Source organism: Saimiri boliviensis, chromosome 9 (genome assembly GCF_048565385.1).
Source record: "Saimiri boliviensis isolate mSaiBol1 chromosome 9, mSaiBol1.pri, whole genome shotgun sequence".
Lineage (NCBI taxonomy): Eukaryota > Metazoa > Chordata > Mammalia > Primates > Cebidae > Saimiri > Saimiri boliviensis.
Genome location: NC_133457.1, coordinates 115,072,898 through 115,093,643, shown reverse-complemented (window position 1 = coordinate 115,093,643; position 20,746 = coordinate 115,072,898). Strand labels below are relative to the sequence as shown.

The 20,746-nt window shown below is 50.3% G+C and overlaps 1 protein-coding gene across 2 annotated transcripts in view; it reads left to right on the top strand.

Moving 5' to 3' along the window:
* The window catches only part of ATP9A (ATPase phospholipid transporting 9A (putative)), a 168,654-nt gene that overhangs the window by 131,865 nt on the left and 16,043 nt on the right, over positions 1-20,746 (top strand). For both annotated transcript variants that reach the window (XM_039479637.2, XM_074406664.1), the window contains exons 16-23: positions 4,121-4,213; positions 5,781-5,864; positions 8,345-8,515; positions 11,572-11,670; positions 14,393-14,482; positions 14,597-14,741; positions 15,631-15,695; positions 20,499-20,654. In XM_039479637.2, the coding sequence (XP_039335571.1) occupies positions 4,121-4,213; positions 5,781-5,864; positions 8,345-8,515; positions 11,572-11,670; positions 14,393-14,482; positions 14,597-14,741; positions 15,631-15,695; positions 20,499-20,654 (903 nt within the window). The remainder of the gene's footprint in view (positions 1-4,120; positions 4,214-5,780; positions 5,865-8,344; positions 8,516-11,571; positions 11,671-14,392; positions 14,483-14,596; positions 14,742-15,630; positions 15,696-20,498; positions 20,655-20,746) is intronic.

The following is a 20,746-nucleotide window of genomic DNA, read 5'->3' as shown; positions in this document are numbered from 1 at the left end:
CCTTCCTTTCTTTTTCCTCTCCTCTTCTCTTTCTTTCTTTCCTTCCTTCTTTCTTTTCTTTATTTCTTTCCGGGGTCTTGCTCTGCTGCCCCAGGTGGAGTGCAGGGCATAATCATGGCTCACTGCAGCCTCGACCTCCCAGGCTCAGGCAACCTTCCTGCCTCAGCCTCCCAAGTAGCTCGGGCTGCAGGTGGACACTCCCATGCCCTGCAGATTCTTGTAGTTTTGGTGAAGATGGGGTCTCACCATATTGCCCAGGCTCATGTCAAACTCCAGGGCTCGAATGATCCTTCTGTCTTGGCCTCCCAAAGTGCTGGAATTATAGGCATGAGCCACCACACCTAACTGGGGAGCTTGCTTTTCTGTGTACTATCTTCCGTGGCCAGGACAGTTTCTGTGGCAGGCTTGCTGGGTTCTCTGGCTCAGGGTCTCTCACAGCCTGGGCTCAAGGGGTCTCAAATTCTCTGGTGTTGGGATCCGCATCCAGGTGTCAGTGGTGTTGGCAGAGTTCGGCTCCGGGAGACAGAGGTTGTGGTGAGCTGAGCAGCGCCACTGCACACCAGCTGGGCAGCACAGCGAGACTTTGTCTCAAAAAACCAAACCAAACCAAACCAAACCACAAAAACAGCTTATCTCCACTTGGTTTAGTGACTGTAAGCAGTCCTGGTTTGGGTCTCACCCAGGCTGGAGTGCAGTGGTGCGATCTCAGCTCACTGCACCCTCTGCCCCCCGGGTTCGAGCAATTCTCCTGCCTCAGTCCCCTGAGTAGCTGGGACTACTGGCACGTGCCACCACACCTGGCTAATTTTTTGTATTTTTTTTTTTTTTTTAGTAGAGTTTCACTGTGTTAGTCAGGATGGTCTGGATCTCCTGACCTCGTGATCCGCCCACCTCAGCCTCCCAAAGTGCTGGGATTACAGGTGTGACCCACCATGCCCGGCCCCCCGTCTCTTCTTTAAACATGTGTGAGCTCACACACAGTGCATGGCACTTCTCCCACGCACAGAGGAAGGTCATCTCGTTGTGTGAATCTCTGTCTCTGAAGAAATTAGTCCAGGTTAGAGAAGGGCTCGGGCGCTGTCTATGAAGGAACGCTGTGTCCCTGTGTTGTTTTCCTTGTGCACAAGATGTTCCGATCCCTCCCCCCCTTCCCATGTGGAGCCATGGGTTTGGATCGTGGCTGTAGATCATCATAGCGCTGTCATTGCTGGACTAAAAGACGCCTTTGAGCAGGTGCCAGATACAGACCACAGTGGGAGAAGATGAGGCCCCCAGACAATGCCACACAGCCGGCTGGTCTCTGTAAATTGATGGCGTCATCTTGCCATAATATGAGAACGAAGTCAACTTGTGATGAACTCCGTGGGAGGAAGTGACTCATGGGAGGAGATAGTTGATGGGGTGTTTATATTGGACGGAGCTTCTAAACTCACCCGAGCCCCTTTCATAGTGAGGAAGCTGGGTGGGGAGCATCAGTTCCTACAGCTCTGTTGTTGAGCACCCTTTGGTGGGAGGCAGGGGATGGAAAAAATAAAACCTCTGATGCTTGAATGCGCAGACCCTGCAGCTCCTTCGGCCTGCTTCAAGAGCAGTCCATCCAAGATAAAGCGTGCAGTCGGACGCTTTTAAATGCGGTGCCTGTCTTGGCCTGGGAATGCTTTTATGAGTCAGCATGTTGTTCTGAAAGATAGTCGGTGATTAAGGGGCATATTGGAAAGTTATTTTAAAAGAGGAAACTCTACCATGAATCTGATTTGGGATATTTCTGTCCTGTGAAAGGGCTGTAGAGGCACAGTGGCCCCCAAAGGAGCCTGAAACCGAAGGACAAGGCCGACAAATCCAGTGGGTCGGTAAAGGGCGTTTCATGGGGGAACTTGCAGATAGAAGTGTGGCTTTTGTGGGAGCTGAACAGAGTGTGGTTTTGGGCAGCAAGGCAGGTAGATCTCCGCATGGTTACTCCCTAGATCCGAGGCTTATTCCACAGGGAAAGCGTCCGTGTCCCTCAGCAGGACAATGACAGGCACCCTCCAGGAGGGGCATGAAGGCTGTTTGTGTCATCACTTGTAATCTGTGCAATAACATCAAGGTTGGCGTGTTCTTACATGAAGGACGGTGAGTAAAGTGGGCATCAGGGCTGTTGATGGGACTGGCCTAATCAGACTCAGCATGGTGCATTTGCGTCTGAGATGCAGTCACATTTTTTTCAGATGGAGTTTTGCTCTTGTCGCCCAGGCTGGAGTGCAGTGGTGCAATCTCAGCTCACTGCAACCTCCACCTCCCAGGTTCAAGTGATTCTCTAGCCTCCTGAGTCATTGGGACTACGGGCACGCACCGCCACACCCAGCTCATTTTTTACTTTTAGTAGAAAAGCGGTTTCGCCATGTTGGCTAGGCTGGTTTTGAACTCCTCACCTCAGGTGATCCACCCGCCTGAGCCTCCCAAATTGCTGGGATTACAGGCATGAGCCGCTGCACTCGGCTCGAGATGCAGTCACTTCTGTCTCCACGGGTTCACATTCAGTGAAGACTTCACGGGCGTTTATTCTGGGCTTCCTGGAGCAGCAAAATTTAGGCACGAGATATGGATGGCTGCACTGCATTTTCTTGCCTATCTGTACTGCCTCCCACCTCCCAGTGACCCGAATCACTGGGGGAAAAAGGGGGAAGGACCGCTGGCCGCGCTGTCGTTCCTCAAAGCCAGGACTTCTCCGTCTCAGCACTGTTGACTTTTAGGGCTGAGGAATTCCTGGTGGCAGTTGGGGGTGTCCTGTGTGGTGCAGGAGGGTGAGCAGCACCCCTCACCTCTACCCATCAGATGCCAGTAGGACATTGCCTGCGTTGTGACAACCTAGAGTGTCTCCAGACATCGCTAGATGTCTCCTGGAGGGCCACATTGTCCCGTGGAGAGTCCTGGGCTAAGTCTTGTTCTCTCCGCACTGGATGGCTGGGGGACTTGGGAAGTCACCCTCCTTCCAATAGCAATTATACCACGGAGAGACCATTTTTGTGCATAGGTCTCTATGTTGCATGCTTGACTCCTGTTATACGATGAGAGGACTCAGGTTTAGGGAAGAGCAGTAGCTTGTCCAGCTGTACACAGCTAGGAACTGGTGCCAGGACCAAGCATTTGGGGCCTGTGCCATAGTACTACCCAGGAAATCTGGTCAGGGTGAACTGGAATCAGATCTCTAGGCCAGTCCTCAGGTAGATGTAGGCATCTGGAATTATTCTCAGCTGAGACAGTTAGTTTGGCCCCAGGAGACGTTTGCTAAAGTCTAGAGACATTTTGGTGCCACCATGGAGGGTGTGACTGGCGTCTAGTGTGCAGGGGTCAGGGATGCTGCTGAACAGAGATACAGTGCACAGGAGGGGCCCCGCAGAGCAGAGTTATCCTGCCCCAAATGTTCACAGTGATGAGCTTGAGCTCCCCTGTTCTGGTCCTGGTCTTTCCTAGTCTTTTGGTAGACCACAGATTGGTGATATCTGCTGTCTCGAGTATAAATCGAAAATCACGGTGTGTGAGTCCGTTCCAGTCGGAATAGTAATAACTTTCAAAACAAAGGTCTTAAATCTGGCTGGGCGTGTTGGCTCATGCCCATAATCCCAGCACTTAGGGAGGCCAAAGTGGGCAGATCACAAAGTCAGGAGTTCAAGACCAGCCTGGCCAAGATGGTGAAACCCTGTCTTTACTAAATATACAAAAATTAGCTGGGAGTGGTGGCAGGTGCCTGTAATCCCCGCTATTCAGAAGACTGAAGCAGGAAAATTGCTTGAACCTGGGAGGTGGAGGTTGCAGTGAGCCAAGATTGCACCACTGCACTCCGGCCTGGGTGACAAAGTGAGACCCCATCTCAAAAAAAAAAAAAAAAAAAAAGATTTTAAATTTGTTTGATCTTGCTTTCATCATTGACTAATTTTCCAAATGTGTTGAGTTTTTCTTTTACTTTCTGTAGCTTTTGCACCCAAATGAGGCCCCTTCTGGCTTTTCATCTTCAGCCAAGTGATAAAACACTGGTGTCTGTTAAGTGTACTTTGTACACCGTCTGTCATGGGAAGCGGACTTTGCAGCCAGGAGAGAGTGTTCCTTTCAATTTCTCATTCCTTCTGGCCTCCCTCTCTAGGATGAATCAACTGGAGAAATTACGTTTTACATGAAGGGAGCAGATGTGGTCATGGCTGGCATTGTGCAGTACAACGACTGGTTGGAAGAAGAGGTAAGTGTGTTACAGAGAGTTAACACCAGACCTCGAAGCCTGTCCTGCAGAGGCAGCCCCTGGCATGGTAAGGTGGGTCTCTGTATTTGTTATCAGTGGCTGTGTAACAAACCACCCTGAAATGTAGCTGCTTAAAGCAGCACCCATTTAATAGATGATGGTTTCTGTGGGTCAGGGATCCTGGAGTGGCTGAACTGCATTCTCTGCCTTAGGGTCTCCCACTGGCCGTAATTCAGATGCTGGCTGGGGCTGTGATCTCATTTTAAGACTCAACCGGGGCTGGACCCACTTGCGAACAAGCTCAGTGGTTGTGGGCTGCATTCAGCTCCCTGTGGGCTGTTGGACTGAGGGTCTCAGGTGCTTGCTGACTGTTGATCAGGGGCCACTCTCTATTCCTTGCAAGTGGGTTTCTCCCATAGGGCCCCTCACAGCCTGGCAGCTGGCTCCACCAAAGTGCAGGTGAGGGAACAGGAGAGGGCAAACGAGATAGAAGGGACTGGCTTTCCTAACCTGAGCTCACATGTGACATCCCCTCACTCTTACCTGTTCTGTTTGTTAGGGACAAGTCAGTAGGTCCAGCACACACTCAGAGGGTAGGTGCTTATCCCAGAATGTGAGTTCCAGGGGGTGGGGGCCGTGTCAGAGGCTGCCCAACCCAGTTTGTGACGTGGACAGTTGACCAGCGGCAGGAGGGAAGCAGCACTTAGGCTTTTCCAGCCGTTTTTGTCCCATCCCTTAGCTCTATATGGGGAATTTACATTTTGCATTAGATTACCAGTTTAACGGCCATAAACCCAGATGTCTACAGGACCCAGGCAGTTAATGCAGATGAACAAAACAGGCTGTGATTTTTGAGCAGAGTTGCACTTTGCGTGTAAAATGTGCTGGAGAGCTCCTCCCTTGACACCTCTGCTTCCTGGGAACGCGGAGGCCACTGCTCCTCAGCCATCAGGGATTGATTTCGTCAGATGCTCAGTTTTTCCACCCATTCAGCAACCCAGATTTGTGTGTGAGACCGTATGATGTTTGTTTTTTTTTTTTTTTTGAGACGGAGTTTCACTCATTGCCCCGGCTGGGGTGCAATGGCACGATCTTGGCTCACCACAACCTCCACCTCCTGGGTTTAAACGATTCTCCTGCCTCAGCCTCCCGAGTAGCTGAGATTACAGGCATGTGCCACCATGCCCAGCTAATTTTTCTGTATTTTCAGTAGAGACAGGATTTTTCCATGTTGGTTAGGCTGATCTGAAACTCCCAACCTCAGATGATCTACCCACCTCGGCCTCCCAAAGTGCTGGGATTATAGGCATGAGCCACTGTGCCTGGCTGACCATACGGTATTGACTTTAATTTTAAAACATGTATGTGCTTGTCAAAGAAGACCTGTGCGTGGCCGTGCTTGGCCACGGGCTATCTCTCTGCCCCCTGTCCTGTAGAAGGTTTGCTCCAGGGAAGATTGCTGCAGGGGAAAGCAACCTTCTGATTTGCCATTTTCCTTGTCACTGTGGGAGGTGCCCTGGTCCCTCCGCAGGGAAGTCAGGAGCGCTGACTGTGGTCTACTTTTCAGTGTGGCAACATGGCCCGAGAAGGGCTCCGGGTGCTCGTGGTGGCGAAGAAGTCTCTAGCGGAGGAGCAGTATCAGGACTTTGAAGTAAGTTGTTTTGGGGCCTTTCCGTGGCTTCTGCAGCCCCGCCCACCTCCCAGTCACCCCTTCCACCTCCCTCCTCCTGTGCGAGCCACTCTGATGTCGTTTCCGGGCACACGGGGTTCGCTGTTGTTGAGAGGCCTTTCTACCTGCTATTCTCTCTGCCTGGAACTCTCTTCACCCACAGAGCCCCATGGCCCATTCCGTTGGTTCTTTTGGGTTTCAGCTCAAAAGCTGCCTCCTCCAAGAAGTCTTCCTGGACCATCTAAGGCACCTTTTCACTTTCCATCCATCACACCGTTTCACGTTTTCAATGCTTTTGTCACTGTCATCGCACTCCACCATTTGGGGCCAAAACAGTATGTCTAGGAGTTGAATCTCGAGAGGCCGGAAAAATATAACCTAGACCTCGTTCGTGTACTTTTTTAAACATTCATCTTATCCATTTCTTTTCTGGAATAAAAAAATATTTTTGAGGTCAGGGACTTCACAAGTCCGGTTTGTTCTTTTTTTTTTTGAGACACAGTTTTGCTCTTGTCACCCAGGCTGAAGTGTGGTGGCACGATCTCGGCTCACTGCAACCTCCGCCTCCTGGGTTCAAGTGATTCTCCTGCCTCAGCCTCCCAAGTAGCTGGGATGACAGGTGCCCGCCACCACGCCCAGCTGATTTTTGTATTTTTAGTAGAGACGGGGTTTCGACATGTTGGGCAGGCTGGTCTCAAACTCCTGACCTCAGGTGATCCACCCACCTTGGCCTCCCAAAGTGTAGGGATTATAGGTGTGAGCCACTGCGCCTGGCCTGGTTTGTTCTTATATCCGTAATAGTTAAAGATAGTCCTTGGCACATAGTATGCCTTCAAGAAAATTGGGCGTAAATCATCCTCTTGGAACCCTAATTTCTTTTCTCTTTTTTTGCACATTTATTTTGAGATGGGATCTTGCTATGCCGCCAGGCAGATCTCAAACTCCTGGCCTCAAGCCGTCTTCCTGCCTCAACCTTCTTGTAGCTGGGGTTACAAGCGTGAGCCACTGCACCTCGTTCGGTTCCCTTTCCGTTTTTTTTGAGCACAGTTGGACTCTTGTCACCCAGGCTGGAGTGCAGTGGCGTGATCTCGGCTCACTGCAGCCTCACTTCCCGGGTTAAAGCAATTCTTCAGCCTCAAGCCCCCAAGTAGCTGGAATTTCAGGCATGCGCCACCATGCCTGGCTAATTTTTGTATTTTTAGTCGAGACAGGGTTTTGCCATGTTGTCCAGGCTGGTCTCGAACTCCTGACTTCAGGTGATCTGCCCACCTCGGCCTTCCAGAGTGCTGGGATTACAGGCATGAGCCACTGCACCTGGCATCCCTAATTTCTTTAAACTGTAAAAATGTTGGAGTTGAACCAGATTAGTGACTTGTTTGTTGTCATCCTGTCCCATAGATAGTGTGTTCCCTGAGGGGAGGGTCCCTGTCTTGTTCACTGCCGTGTCTCTGGGGCCAGCGTGCAGGAATGCAAGGGAGGGAGGTGGGACAGGCTTTGTGGGCCCCTGCCCTGCTCTACCTGGAGAAACTGCCTGGGTCTCTCGTTAATGTATTTGACTTCTCTGTAAGCTGTTACGTAAGAAGCGTTCTAGTCCTGACAAATGCTACCCCCCTTGTAACTTTAAAAGCGTGTGCTTTGCCGGGCGCGGTGGCTCAAGCCTGTAATCCCAGCACTTTGGGAGGCCGAGGCGGGTGGATCACGAGGTCAAGAGATCGAGACCATCCTGGTCAACATGGTGAAACCCCGTCTCTACTAAAAATACTGAAAATTAGCTGGGCATGGTGGCGTGTGCCTGTAATCCCAGCTACTCGGGAGGCTGAGGCAGGAGAATTGCCTGAACCCAGGAGGCGGAGGTTGCGGTGAGCCGAGATCGCGCCATTGCACTCCAGCCTGGGCAACAAGAGCGAAACTCCGTCTCAAAAAAAAAAAAAAAAAAAAAAAGCGTGTGCTTTGAGCAGGCCCGTTAGGAGATGGCTGGTTTTCCCCCAGGCTTTTGCTAACACGGTAAAGAGAAGAAGCAGAAGTTTGGGTTGATGGTCTTCAGAAGCCCGACCTGGTCTTTAGAAAACCTGGTGACTCGGCGTGTGCTTTACAAAGTGCATGTGGAGTGTGGGGGAACTTAACTGTTTTTTGAGATCTTGGTTGTGCCTGTCCCTGAGACAACCCAGTGAGGTTGGTGCTGTCATTTCGTGGCCAAGGATCAGAGAGGTTAAGTGACTTGCTGGAAGCCCCTAGCAGGCGAGTGTAGAGCATAGGGTGGGGCTCAGGTCTGTGCGGTGTCTGCATGGAGGACTTGTGGGGAAGCCAGAAGCCTGTGTCACCCCTGTGGGGTCCAGCTCACCTGCTGGGGTCCCCACCTTGTGTGGTGGGGACCGGGCACGGCCTGTCCACTCTCGGCCCTGGCCAGTCAGCCTGGCGTTTCCTCACCCTAAGCAGTGACCACATCTGCTGGTATGTCCCAGGCCCGCTACGTCCAGGCCAAGCTGAGTGTGCATGACCGCTCCCTCAAAGTGGCCACGGTCATCGAGAGCCTGGAGATGGAGATGGAGCTGCTGTGCCTGACGGGCGTGGAGGACCAGCTGCAGGCAGACGTGCGGCCCACGCTGGAGACCCTGAGGAACGCGGGCATCAAGGTAGGGCGGGCAGGCTGCAGGGAAGGGCAGTCCGGGGTGATGCCTCTTATCCCTTCAGCAGCGCAGGGAGATCAGAGCGGGAGAAGCAGCAGAGACCAGGAGTGCCTTCTCTGCAGTGGCCACAGTCATTGTTTCTGCCCCTCCAGCCCTGTTTTTTTTTTTTTTTTTTTTTTTTTTTTTTTTTTTTTTTTTGAGATGGAATCTTGCTCTGTGTCTCAGGCTAGAGTGCAGTGGCACGATCTTGGTTCACTGCAACCTCCACCTCTGGATTCAAGCCATTTTTGTGCCTCAGCTTCCTGAGCAGCTGGGATTACAGGCACCCACCACCATGCCCAGCTAATTTTTGTATTTTTGTAGAAACAGGGTTTCACCATGTTGGCCAGGCTGGTCTTGAACTCCTGACCTCAGGCGATCTTCCCATCTCGGCCTCCCGAAGTGCTGGGATTACAGGCAGGAGCCACCGTGCCTGGCCTTCCAGCCCTGATTTGGAAGACGTCTTGTGTAGCGTTTGCCTTTACTATACCGGTGTCTCCCCTGACCCCTCTGGGCTCCCTGGTGCTCAGGGCCAAGCAGTGTCTGGCGTACATAGCTGCTGATTATATTCTAGTAGGGTGACCAGCACGTCTGTCTGTCGTGTGGCTGAGTGAGCTGGTGGCCACCAGCAGAATGGCCGCCAGCACCAGGACGCTGTCATATTAGCATTTTGCACTCTACTGTTTGGGGCCCAAAAAAATACTAGGAGCTGAATCTGGAGAGGCCAGCAGAGGGCGCGTGAGGACCTGGTCCTCAGTGGACTCAAGGGAGGTGTGAACAAACTCGTTGGCCTGGAGCTCCTAGAAATGTGTCCCTGCCACTGGCCTCCACTCAGAAGTGGCTCTCTGCTGCATCCTGGGGCCTGCCCTTTCAGCAGAGCCATGGGAGGAGGAAGGGGTAGACGCCAGGCGACATTTGGGCCCACTGGGGACTCCCGCCCCAGTGTGACTCTTGCCTTATAAACCCGATTCTGTCCCGTGCGTTCGGCTCTCAGGCCTGGTGCGTCGTTAGGAAATCACCAGCGGGACCTTGTTTCTGGACGTCTGGCTGCTGGGAGCCCATTTCTGCTCCATCGTGGAGTCTGCAGTTGGGTCTTGGCCATTCCTATGACTTCTCTTGGAGTTCAGGAGTTTCCATTTTCTGCTTCCAGCTGTGTCCCGGGGTTTTTCTCTTTCTCAAAACTGTGTTATCCCAAGACGAGACGTTTTATTCACAGAGTGTGGATGCGACTTATCTTTCTGGTTTCCTGTTGGATGAGAGGGGGAGGGGTGCCTGAGATGGGACAGATTAGTTGGTAATTAAAGTCTAAGATACGATCTTGCACGGGACTTTTTTGTTTGTTTGTTTGTTTTTGAGACAGAATTTTGCTCTTGTTGCCCGGGCTGGAATGCAATGGCAGGATCTTAGCTTACCGCAACCTCCGCCTCCCGGGTTCAAGCAATTTTGCTGCCTCAGCCTCCCAAGTAGTTGGGATTACAGGTATGTGCCACCACGCCTGGCTAGTTTTATATTTTTAGTAGAGATGGGGTTTCATCACATTGGTCAAGCTGGTCTTGAACTCCTGACCTCAAGTGATCCGCCCACCTTGGCCTCCCAAACTGCCGAGATTAACAGGCATGAGCCACTGCGCCTGGCTGCACAGGAAATTTTCTACATGAGCCCCTTGTGTGGATGTAGAAACAGGCTGAGGGAAGCGCCTCCCTTCCCCAGGTTCCCACACTGGGAAGCGGCAGAGCTGGGACTGGAGCTGGGACTGCGGCCCTTCCTGTAGCATCTTCATCACCCTCGTGTGGGACATTAGCCACGTCGTGCACCTGATCATTCTTTTCATGCTTTTCTGGAACTTCAGTCTCCCAATTCCTTCCCCAGGGTTTGTTCTCTTGCATTAAACCCTGAGAACTGTGACTCGCTAGGCTGACCAGAAAGAATGTTGTTTTTAGGACAGGCGGGAGATTGAGGGCGAACATAGACCCAGCCAGGGGAGAGGGCCTGAGAGGCTCGGCCCTGAGAGGTGCCCGGTATCTTCTTTCTGCCCATCCCACTGCCTGTGTTCCCAGCCTGCCTCTCCCTTCTTCTGTGACCCTTGGCAAAATGACTTAACCTCTTAGCACTGGATTCAGGTGATTCTTGTGCCTCAGCGTCAGGAGTAGCTGGGATTACAGGCACGCCCCACCATGCCAGGCTAATTCCTTCCGCAGTGTTTGAAGCTATCATGAAGGGAACAGGCAGCTCAGCATGGGTGCTGGGCACATAGTGGACCCTCGGGAGACTCAGGAAAATAGGATTTTCTTTCCTACACTACCCCTGCTATCCAGATTTTCTTTGTCCGATAGCCCCAAGACTGCTCCCAGCTGGGAGCAAGGAGAACAAGAGGGTTAAAGAGGTGAAATCAAAGAGCAGGAAGCACATTCCTGAGGGCTGAAGACTGGGCTTGGTTAGGAAGAGAGGTGGCTGTGTGGTCTGGGGCAAGTCACCTGCCCCCTCTGAGCCCACAGCAGAGCAGTGCAGTGTGAGATGATACACACGATGTGGAAGAACCTGGCTCATTTAGGGTCAGCACTTTCTAGCTGAGTTAAACCCCAGGAGGGTCTGACTTGCTCATCCAACTACATAGAAAGTCCACAGCATCACAAATCCGTGTTTCCTGCAGGACACAGAGGTGCCCTCTCATCCATACAGCCTTTCCCTTCTTTTAGGATATTTATCACTTTAAGAAAAATTCTCAGAAGGGGAATTATGTGGTCCAAGGACCGAGCTTCACAGTACCTCCTGTAGTGTGTGGCCAGATGGCTCTTTCTAGAAGGATCCGCCAGCTTTTGCTGCTACCAGCAGTGGTTTTGCTAGGAGTCCTAAAGCCCTTCAGCCAGGGCGCTTGCTGAGTCGTGCTGGGGACAGCACACGTCGGCAGGAGGTAAACGGAACCTTTCAAGTTCAGCTCCATGTTCTTGGAAACTCAGCGGTTGCAGTTGACAGGCTGGCCTCAAAAACTAACAAACAGGACCTCTGCTGTGCGGTCATTTCAGGTCTGGATGCTGACGGGGGACAAGCTGGAGACTGCTACGTGCACGGCGAAGAATGCACACCTGGTGACCAGAAACCAGGACATCCACGTGTTCCGGCTGGTAAAGCGTCCTCTGTGTTAGGGCCATGGCGGGGTGAGGTTCGATTGGTCATCCACGTGTTCCGGCTGGTAAAGCGTCCTCTGTGTTAGCACCACGGAGGGATGAGGTTCGATTGGTCCTGAGCCTCCTAACCTCGAGTGGGCCCCTTAAGAAGGAGCCACCTAGGGAGGGGAGCTTCAGCCACAGTTCAGTGATTCTTTGGGTGGGATGACTGATGAGACAGGTGCTGGCTGGAGAGTTCCCTCCGGGAGCACCTCCTGAGAGTCCTGTGCTAATGCCATGTTCTTACCCTTTTAGGGGGTCACAGTCCCTTTGAGAAGCTGATGAAAGTTAGGCACTACCCCCGAAAGATGCAGCTCCACTCATACACGTGAAATTATGCATGGGATTCCTGGGATTTCACTGAACCCCTGGAAGTACAGTCCCTGGATAAGAAAGAAATTCCAGGCCACAGATTCTGGCCTGTGCGTCCTCTCAAGGGGGAAGTGGTCGGGACTGTTGAGGAGCTTTTTGAAGGAGGGGAATTGGATGGGCAAATGAGAAATTGCCCGCCCCTGTGGCAGGCATTGAGCGAAACAGTGCACACATCAGGAAGTGCATCCAGCAAGGCCTGTGCTAGGCTTTCTCGAGTTGGGGAGGTCAGGGGCACTGGGTCCTCTTTGGGGCAGGTTATAGCAATCCCACTGATCTGAAACCACAGCCACGATGGCAAACCGGAGGGTCTCTAGATGTTTGGGGGTCTCTCCCTCACCCCTGCCTTTGGTCCATAGCACAGAGAAGCTTCAAAAAATCCCGCAATTTGTAGAATAGTGTAGAGGCAGGTATAGTCAGTTCTCATCATTTGCAGATTCTTTGTGAATTGTCCTCCTCATTAAAACTTATCTGTGACCTCCAAATCAGTACTTTTGATACGTTCACGGTGATAATGTAGAGTGGCTTAAAATTTTTTTTTTTTTTTTTTTTTTGACATGGAGCCTTGTCAACCAAGCTGGAGTGCAGTAGCACAATCTCGGCTCACTGCAACCTCCGCCTCCTGGGTTCAAGCGATTCTCCTGCCTCAACCTCCCAAGTAGCTGAGATTACAGGTGCCTGCCACCACGCCTGGCTGATTTTTGTATTTTTAGTAGAGATGGGCTTTCACCCTGTTGGCCAGGCTGGTCTTGAACCCCTGACCTCAGGGGATCCTCCTGCCTTGGCCTCCCAAAGTGCTGGGATCACAGGGATGAGCCACCGCGCCCGGCCTAGAGTTGCTTAGCATTTTAGCTGCCTGATGTGTGCATTCCCACCTGCGGCTGAGCAAGGCCACGCTCTGCCTCCTTCTTTCAGCCTCGTATGGCGAACACGTGTCCTCTTTGCAGTCCATTTAAATATCAGGTTTTTTCCCATTTTTGTGCCTTTTGTTGGCAGCATGTTTAAAATGATCCCAGCACAGCGCTGCTTCGCTGGCCAACCTTCTTAAGTGCAGGAAGGCTGTCGGTGTGACTTAGGGAGAAATGTATGTGTCAGATGAGCTTCCTTCAGGCATGACTTACAGCACTGATGGCTATGAGTTCGATGTTAGTGAACCAAGGTGTCTTTAAATAGAAACACACATAAAATAAGGTTATATATTTATGAAAACATTGCAAGTGGGGCAAAAATTTAACCCTGTATTTCCCCTCCAGGCGATGGTTTAGTATGTGCTAATGCCATGTGCACAGTGACTTTAGAAAATGTAGCTGCTGTGAATCATGAGAATTGACTGTGTGTTCTAGAATTCAGGGATTGCAAACGAATGACCTATGTGCCAGCCACCTGTTTTTCACACAGCAGGCATTTTGTTTTATTGGAGTGTAGACAGACCCACTCATCTGTGAATGGTGTGCGGCTGCTTTTGTGTTACAACAGCAGAGCTGAGTGGTTGTGACTGAGACCATGTGGTCCATGAAACCCATGAGAGTTAGCATCTGGTCCTTTACACAAAAGTGGGCCAGCCTCTGCCAGGTGCCTGGCTTTGCCTGCCTGTGCTACAGCATACTAGTTTCAGACACACTGACAAATGTCACCATGCTTCAGTTTCTTTTAAGTGCAAAAAAGAGCCATATTCTTTCGGTACCTCATAGAGCCGTTGTGAGAAATAAATGAGAAAAATTCACAGATGTTTAGTCCAACGCCTGGCTTATAATGAAAGCACAGGCTTTTTTTTGTTTTTGTTTTTGTTTTTGAGACAGAGTCTCACTCTGTGGCTCAAGCTAGAGTGCAATAGCATGATCTCAGCTCACTGCAACCCCCGCCTCCCGGGTTCAAGCAGTTCTCCTGCCTCAGCCTCCCGAGTAGCTGGTATTACAGATGCCCACCACCACGCCCGGCTAATTTTTGTATTCTTAGAAGAGAGGGGGTTTCATCGTGTTGGCCAGGCTGGTCTCGAACTCCTGACTTCAAGTGATCTGCCTGTCTTGTCCTCCCAAAGTGCTGGGATTATAGGCGTGAGCCACCGCCCCTGGCCAGTACAGGCATTTTTAGTCCTGGGGGAAGTTGTAGGTGGCAATTGTATGGGCTCTTCCGATTCCCACAGAATCATAGCCAACAGGATTCCATTTGGTGCTGCCTCTGGTGGTTGGGGAGGGGAGGGACCCTTGGCTGGGGTGGCCGTTGTCTTCATGCTGGCTCTAGGAGGCCACTGTTTATTGTTCTATGGTCTCCGGAGAGCAGTGCCTCCTTCTTCATCTCTGTCCCCTTCCAGGTGACCAATCGTGGGGAGGCTCACCTCGAGCTGAATGCCTTCCGCAGGAAGCATGATTGCGCCCTGGTCATCTCGGGAGACTCCCTGGAGGTGAGCTCGGGGACCCCTGAGAGCCAGTCCTCCCAGCAGCCTGGGCCTCATCCGGGGCACTGCAGGCTGGGCAGCGACCTCCACCGACGCACCTCCTCTCCCTCCACCCTGCAGGTTTGCCTTAAGTACTACGAGTATGAGTTCATGGAGCTGGCCTGCCAGTGCCCAGCTGTGGTCTGCTGCCGCTGCGCCCCCACCCAGAAGGCCCAGATCGTGCGCCTGCTGCAGGAGCGCACGGGCAAGCTCACGTGCGCAGTAGGTAGGCGCGGCTCAGCTGTGCCGCTGGCCCTGGCTGCCGGTGCGCCCGGCTCCCTTTCCCTGAGGGTGTTTGGACCCTGCTGCTTGTTCTTCAGATTCCCCAGGCCCCTTTTTTCGGGTCGTGATTTTTCTCGGCCTTGAAGACTTTGGCCCTCTTTTTGTTGTTGTTTTTAATATTTCCCTTGGAGAGCAGATAAGCGTGAGCCAGACCCCTACTCCTTTGCTAGTGGCTCAAGAGCACAGCCTTCCGGGGGTGGAGACCACACACTATGGGGTTGGATCTGGGTTCAAATCTTTCCTCTGGCTTTTCCCAGTGGGTGCCCCAGGTGGCTTCTTTGATCCCTCTGAGCCTCCATTTGTGCATTGGTGAAATGGGAATAATAATAGTGGCTTCCTCAAATGTTGTTTATGAGGACTTAAAAGAGGTCACCTTGTTGTTTTTTTTGAAATGGAGTCTTGCTCTGTCCGCCACGCTGGAGTGTAGTGACACAGTCTTGGCTCACTGCAACCTCTGCCTCCTGGGTTCAAACGATTTTCCTGCCTCAGCCTCCTGAGTAGCTGGGACTGCAAGCGTACGCCACCACAATTAGCCTGGCTAATTTGCATTTTTAGTACAGACAGGGTTTCACCATATTGGCCAGGCTGGTTTCGAACTCCTGACCTCAGGTGATCTGCCTGTCTTGGCCTCTCAAAATACTGAGATTACAGGCATAGGCCACTGTGTCCAGCCTAAAAAGGATCACCTTTAAAATGGGAGAGCTCGAATGCACGGTGCAGGCCAGGCACTCAAAAGTGCTCCGTGAAAGACACGAGTGTGTTAAAGACAAGCACGCGTTCTTGTTTAAGGTAAAAATTAAATGTCCTTTCTCTCTGGTCTGTGTGGCCCGCAGGGGACGGAGGCAATGACGTCAGCATGATTCAGGAATCCGACTGCGGCGTGGGAGTGGAAGGAAAGGTGAGCGTGTTCCCTCTGCTCGACTCCACTTGCTGGAGTTTCTTGGTTCCTTTTCCCTCAAAGACATAGTTTTAAGACTTCTGGAAATTCCAAATGAGGAATGATAACACATGAGGAACGGTGTGTCACAATTACCTCATGTCACTGGGAAGAAAGAGGTCTGTATTGCCACATCTTACAGACAGATGAAGGTTGACCTTTCGTTTGCCAAGACCTAAATTAAAAAAAAAAAAGATCCACATAGTGTTTCTTGGCCAGGCGTGGTGGCTCATGCCTGCAATCCCAGCACATAGGGAGGCTGAGGCAGGCGGATCACTTGAGATCAGGAATTGGAGACCAGCCTGACCAACATGGAGAAACCCTGTCTTTACTGAAAATACAAAAATGAGCTGGGCATGGTGGCAGGCACCTGTAATCCTAGTTATTTGGGAAGTTGAGGCAGGAGAATGGCTTGAATCCGGGAGGCAGAGATTGTAGTGAGCTGAGATCACGCCATTGCACTTCAGCCTGGGCAACAGACCGAGACTCAGTCGAATGTATGAATGAATGAATGAATGGATGGATAAAATGTTTCTATATTCTTACGGTATGGGAAATGTACTTCAGACTTCCCTGGGGCAGGCAGCATTGTCAGTAAAAGCATTGTTTATCGTGCCGTGAGCTGATCTCTTGGGCACTTACGGAAGAGTGTGGCTTGGTTTGCTTCTCACCAAAAGGTCTTTTCAGCTACAATTTTTCTTTTTGAGATAAGTCTTGCTCTGTCACCCATGCTGGAGTGCAGTGGTGCAGTCTCGACTCACTGCAACCTCTGCTTCCTGGGTTAAAGCGATTCTCCTGCCTTAGCCTCTACAGACACATGCCATCACGCCCGGCTAATTTTTGTATTTTTAGTAGAGACAAGGTTCACCATGTTGGCCAGGATGGTCTTGATCTCTTGACTTTGTGATCCACCCGCCTCAGCCTCCCAAAGTGCTGGGATTACAGGCATGAGCCACCGCGCTCCACCTCACCTACAATTTTTAAGAGTTGGTGTGTTATGAAACCGTTTTCTGCCTTTTCCTCCTTGCTGATTATGTGCTTGCCTCTTAGAGTTTACTCTGTCCTAATTCGTGACCTCTAAATGACTAGAGGCAAGAAGATGGGTCACTGAGTTAGGACCGTGTGAAGGGCTGGGTGCGGTGGCTCAAGCCTGTAATCCCCAGCACTTTGGGAGGCTGAGGTGGGTGGATCACTTGAGAACAGAAGTTTGAGACCAGCCTGGCCAACATGGTAAAACCTCGTCTTTACTAAAAATACAAAAATTAGCGGGACATGATGGAGGGTGCCTGTAATCTCATCTAGTCAGGAGGCCGAGGCAGGAGAATCACTTGAACCTGGGAGGGGGAGGTTGCAGTGAGCTGAGATTGAGCCATTGTACTCTAGCCTGAGTGAAAGAGCAAAACTCCGTCTCAAAAACAAAACAAAACAAAACAAAAACCCCAAAAACGTTTTGTGAAGTATAGGCGTGCCAAGGCCCTGAAGAGCCACTGGAGACGCTCTCCCATCCATCCTGTTGCATATCTTCATGACTCTGGCTGACCCCTAGGGCTTCCCCCCCACCCCACTCTTTCCCACCCTTTCTGGTTCTGATTCTCAGCAAGATGATGATGATGATTTGAAGTTGCAGAGTGAAATGATTTTTTTTTTTTTTGAGACAGTTTTGCACTGTGGCCTGAGCTGGAGTGCAGTGGCGTGATCTCCACTCATTGCAACCTCCGCCTCCCGGGTTCAAGCGATTCTTTTGCCTCAGCCTCCTGAGTAGCTGGGATTACAGACGTGCACCACCAGGCCTAGCTAATTTTTTGTATTTTTAGTAGAAACAGGGTTTCACTATGTTGGTCAGGCTGGTCTTGAACTCCTGACCTCGTGATCCACTTGCCTCAGCCTCCCAAACTGCTGGATTACAGGCGTGAGCCACTGCACCCGGCGGTGAAATGATTTTTGAATGGGATATATCAGAAGTTTGTATAGATTCCCTGAATGCAGGTTTTAAGAAGCATGTTTGGCCGGGCACGGTGGCTCACACCTATAATCCCAACACTTTGGGAGGGTGAGGCGGGTGGATCACGAGGTCAGGAGATCGAGACCGCTCTGGCTAACATGGTGAAAACTCGTCTCTACTAAAAATACAAAAAAAATCAGTCGGGCGTGGTGGCACATGCCTGTAGTCCCAACTACTCGGGAGGCTGAGGCAGGAGAATTGCCTGAACCCAGGAGGTGGAGGCTGCAGTGAGCCTAGATTGCAACACTGCACTACAGCCTGGGCAACAGTGCGAGACTCCATCTCCAAAAAAAAAAAAAAAAAAAAGCATGTTTGAGTTTAATGGAATTCTGTACCAGTTCTTAGAAAAATTAAAGCATTTTCCCTTCTCTTAAAAATGTATTATGATTCCTTTGTTTCTTGGGATGTGAAAGTAATAGTGCTCACTATAAAAAATTAAAAGAATCTAGGCCAGGCCTGGTGGCTCAGGCCTGTAATCCCAGCACATTGGGAGGCCAAGGCAGGCAGATCACCTGAGATCAGGAGTTCAAGACCAGTCTGGCCAAAATGGTGAGACTCCGTCTCTACTAAAAATACAAAAATTAGCTGCGCTTGGTGGTGGGAGCCTGTAATTCTAGCTACTCGGGAGCTGAGGCGGGAGAGTTGCTTGAACCTGGAAGGCAGAGGTTGAAGTTGGCGAACATCACTCTACTGCAGTCCAGCCTGGGTGACAGAATGAGACTCTGTCTCAAAAAAATATGTGACATTAAAGAATCTAGAAGTAAAGTGCATCTTTTCTTTTAGGTAACTGGATCACATGAGTAAACCTGGTTATTCTTCCAGCATTTTTTCTGGGTGTATATTACTGGTTATGAGTGTGTGTGGATTTGCTGTCTATACACTTAACCTGACACATGTATATATATGATTTTCATATTGAAAACACACTGTATATTTTGTTAGGCGGCTTAAATCTGTGATATCTTGGATTTGTTCCTACATTAGAGCATATAGAACCATCACTTCTTACTCTGACTCTACCTTTCTATTTTGAAAAATGTCAAAAGTTGAAATAAAACAATGGAAAAGTTGAAATAGAACAGCGAGCATCCATCTACCCTTCACCTTGATTGTCCAGTTGTTAATATTTGCTGCATCGTCTTTCTTTGAATCAGCTGAAAGTAAATTGCATGTAACGTTACCCCCTAAGTATTTCAGCTGGATCTCTTTAGAACAAGGACGTTCTCCCACACAAGGAAAGTAACATCATAACCCCCACAAGTCACATTGATATAATGGTACTGTATGATATTCATGCTCAGATTTCCCTATCTGTTCTCTAAATCTCTTCATAGCTTAAAAAAAAAAAAAAGCTCCAGGAAGGATTGCAAATCACATTTATTAGTATGTCTTTGTGTTTCTAATCTTTTTTTTTTTTTTTTTTTTTTTGGAAACAGAGTCTCGCCAGACTGGAGTACCGTGGCTCAGTCTGCGCTCAGTGCAATCTCTGCCTCCTGAGTTCAAGCAATTCTCCTGCCTCAGCCTCCCGAGTAGCTGGGACTACAGGCGTGCGCCACCATGCCAAGCTAATTTTTGTATTTTTTAGTAGAGATGGGGTTTCACCATGTTGGCCAGGATGGTCTTGATCTCTTGACCTTGTGATTCGCCTGCCTCAGCCTCCCAAAGTGCTGGGATTCCAGGCATGAGCCACCACGCCCGGTTCTAATCTTCTTTATTGTAGAACACTTTTCTCTATTTATTTATTTATTTTTTTTGGTTGGAGGGTGTTTTATTTTTCATGTTAATGGTGTTTTTGAAGCATTCAGGACAGTTGTAGAGTGTCTCACGCTATGCAGACCGTGAGCCGGTCAGACTGGTTGGGTTCCGATTCTGGATTGATGTCAGCACTGCAGAGGAGGAGCTGGTGTTCTGCCTGTTGCGTCACATCCAGAGGCTCTAACATCCCTCTGTCCCTTTGTTGTTGGCTGTCACCTCCTTTTAAAATGAGAGAATTCGGCCAAGTGAGGTTGCTCATGCCTGGAATCGCAGCTGAGGTGGGCGGATGGCTTGAGCTCAGGAGTGTGAGACCAACCTCGGCAACGCGGGGAAACCTCATCTCTGCCAAAAATAACAAAATGAGTCAGGCGTGGTGGTGCCTGTCTGTGGTCCCAGCTACTCGGGAGGCTGAGGTGGGAGGGTGGCCTGAACCCCCAGGAGGCAGAGGTTGCAGTGAGCTGAGGGCACACCACTGCACTCCAGCCCGGGTGACAGAGCAGGACCCTGTCTCAAGAAAAAATAAAAATTAAAAAAGCAAAATGAGAGAATTCCGTTATATGGCTGTGCTGTAAGTCATTTCCCCTTCCATGAGTGTGCAGTGCTGTATATTCAGGAATTTCCTAACTCATACTGTTAGGAGGTCTGGGTTTTCACCTCATGCTTAATTAGCTCTTAAAGGAACTGAAAGTTTTAAAATACTGTATCTATCTTTAAATGATCCTTTGCTATTTAACGGGGTGGGCTGAACTCCCAAGGCTTAATATTAGATCTACTTGACCTCCAAATTATAACGTATGCGATTCAGAATGGTTTTCATTTAAAAACACTCCCCTTTTAAAATCAAATTTAGACTTGGACCACCAACTGCGTATCACTTGAAACCAAAGAGTTTCGTTCTTGAAGTTCTTCAAATATCTCCTTAGAATGTCTTGCTTTTTCAATTAAAGGAAATGTGTTTGCCCTGACCTCTTGTGCTTCTGACACTGCCTCATTTTATTGGGTTTTAGGAAGGCAAACAGGCTTCGCTGGCCGCAGACTTCTCGATCACTCAATTTAAGCATCTCGGCCGATTGCTTATGGTGCATGGCCGGAACAGCTACAAGCGGTCAGCCGCCCTCAGCCAGTTCGTGATTCACAGGAGCCTCTGTATCAGCACCATGCAGGTGGGTGGGCAGCTGGCCCCTTTGCACACACGTGCATATGGCTATGTGATTATCGTGGAAAAAGCCTGGGAATTAGACGATGCTTTGGAGCT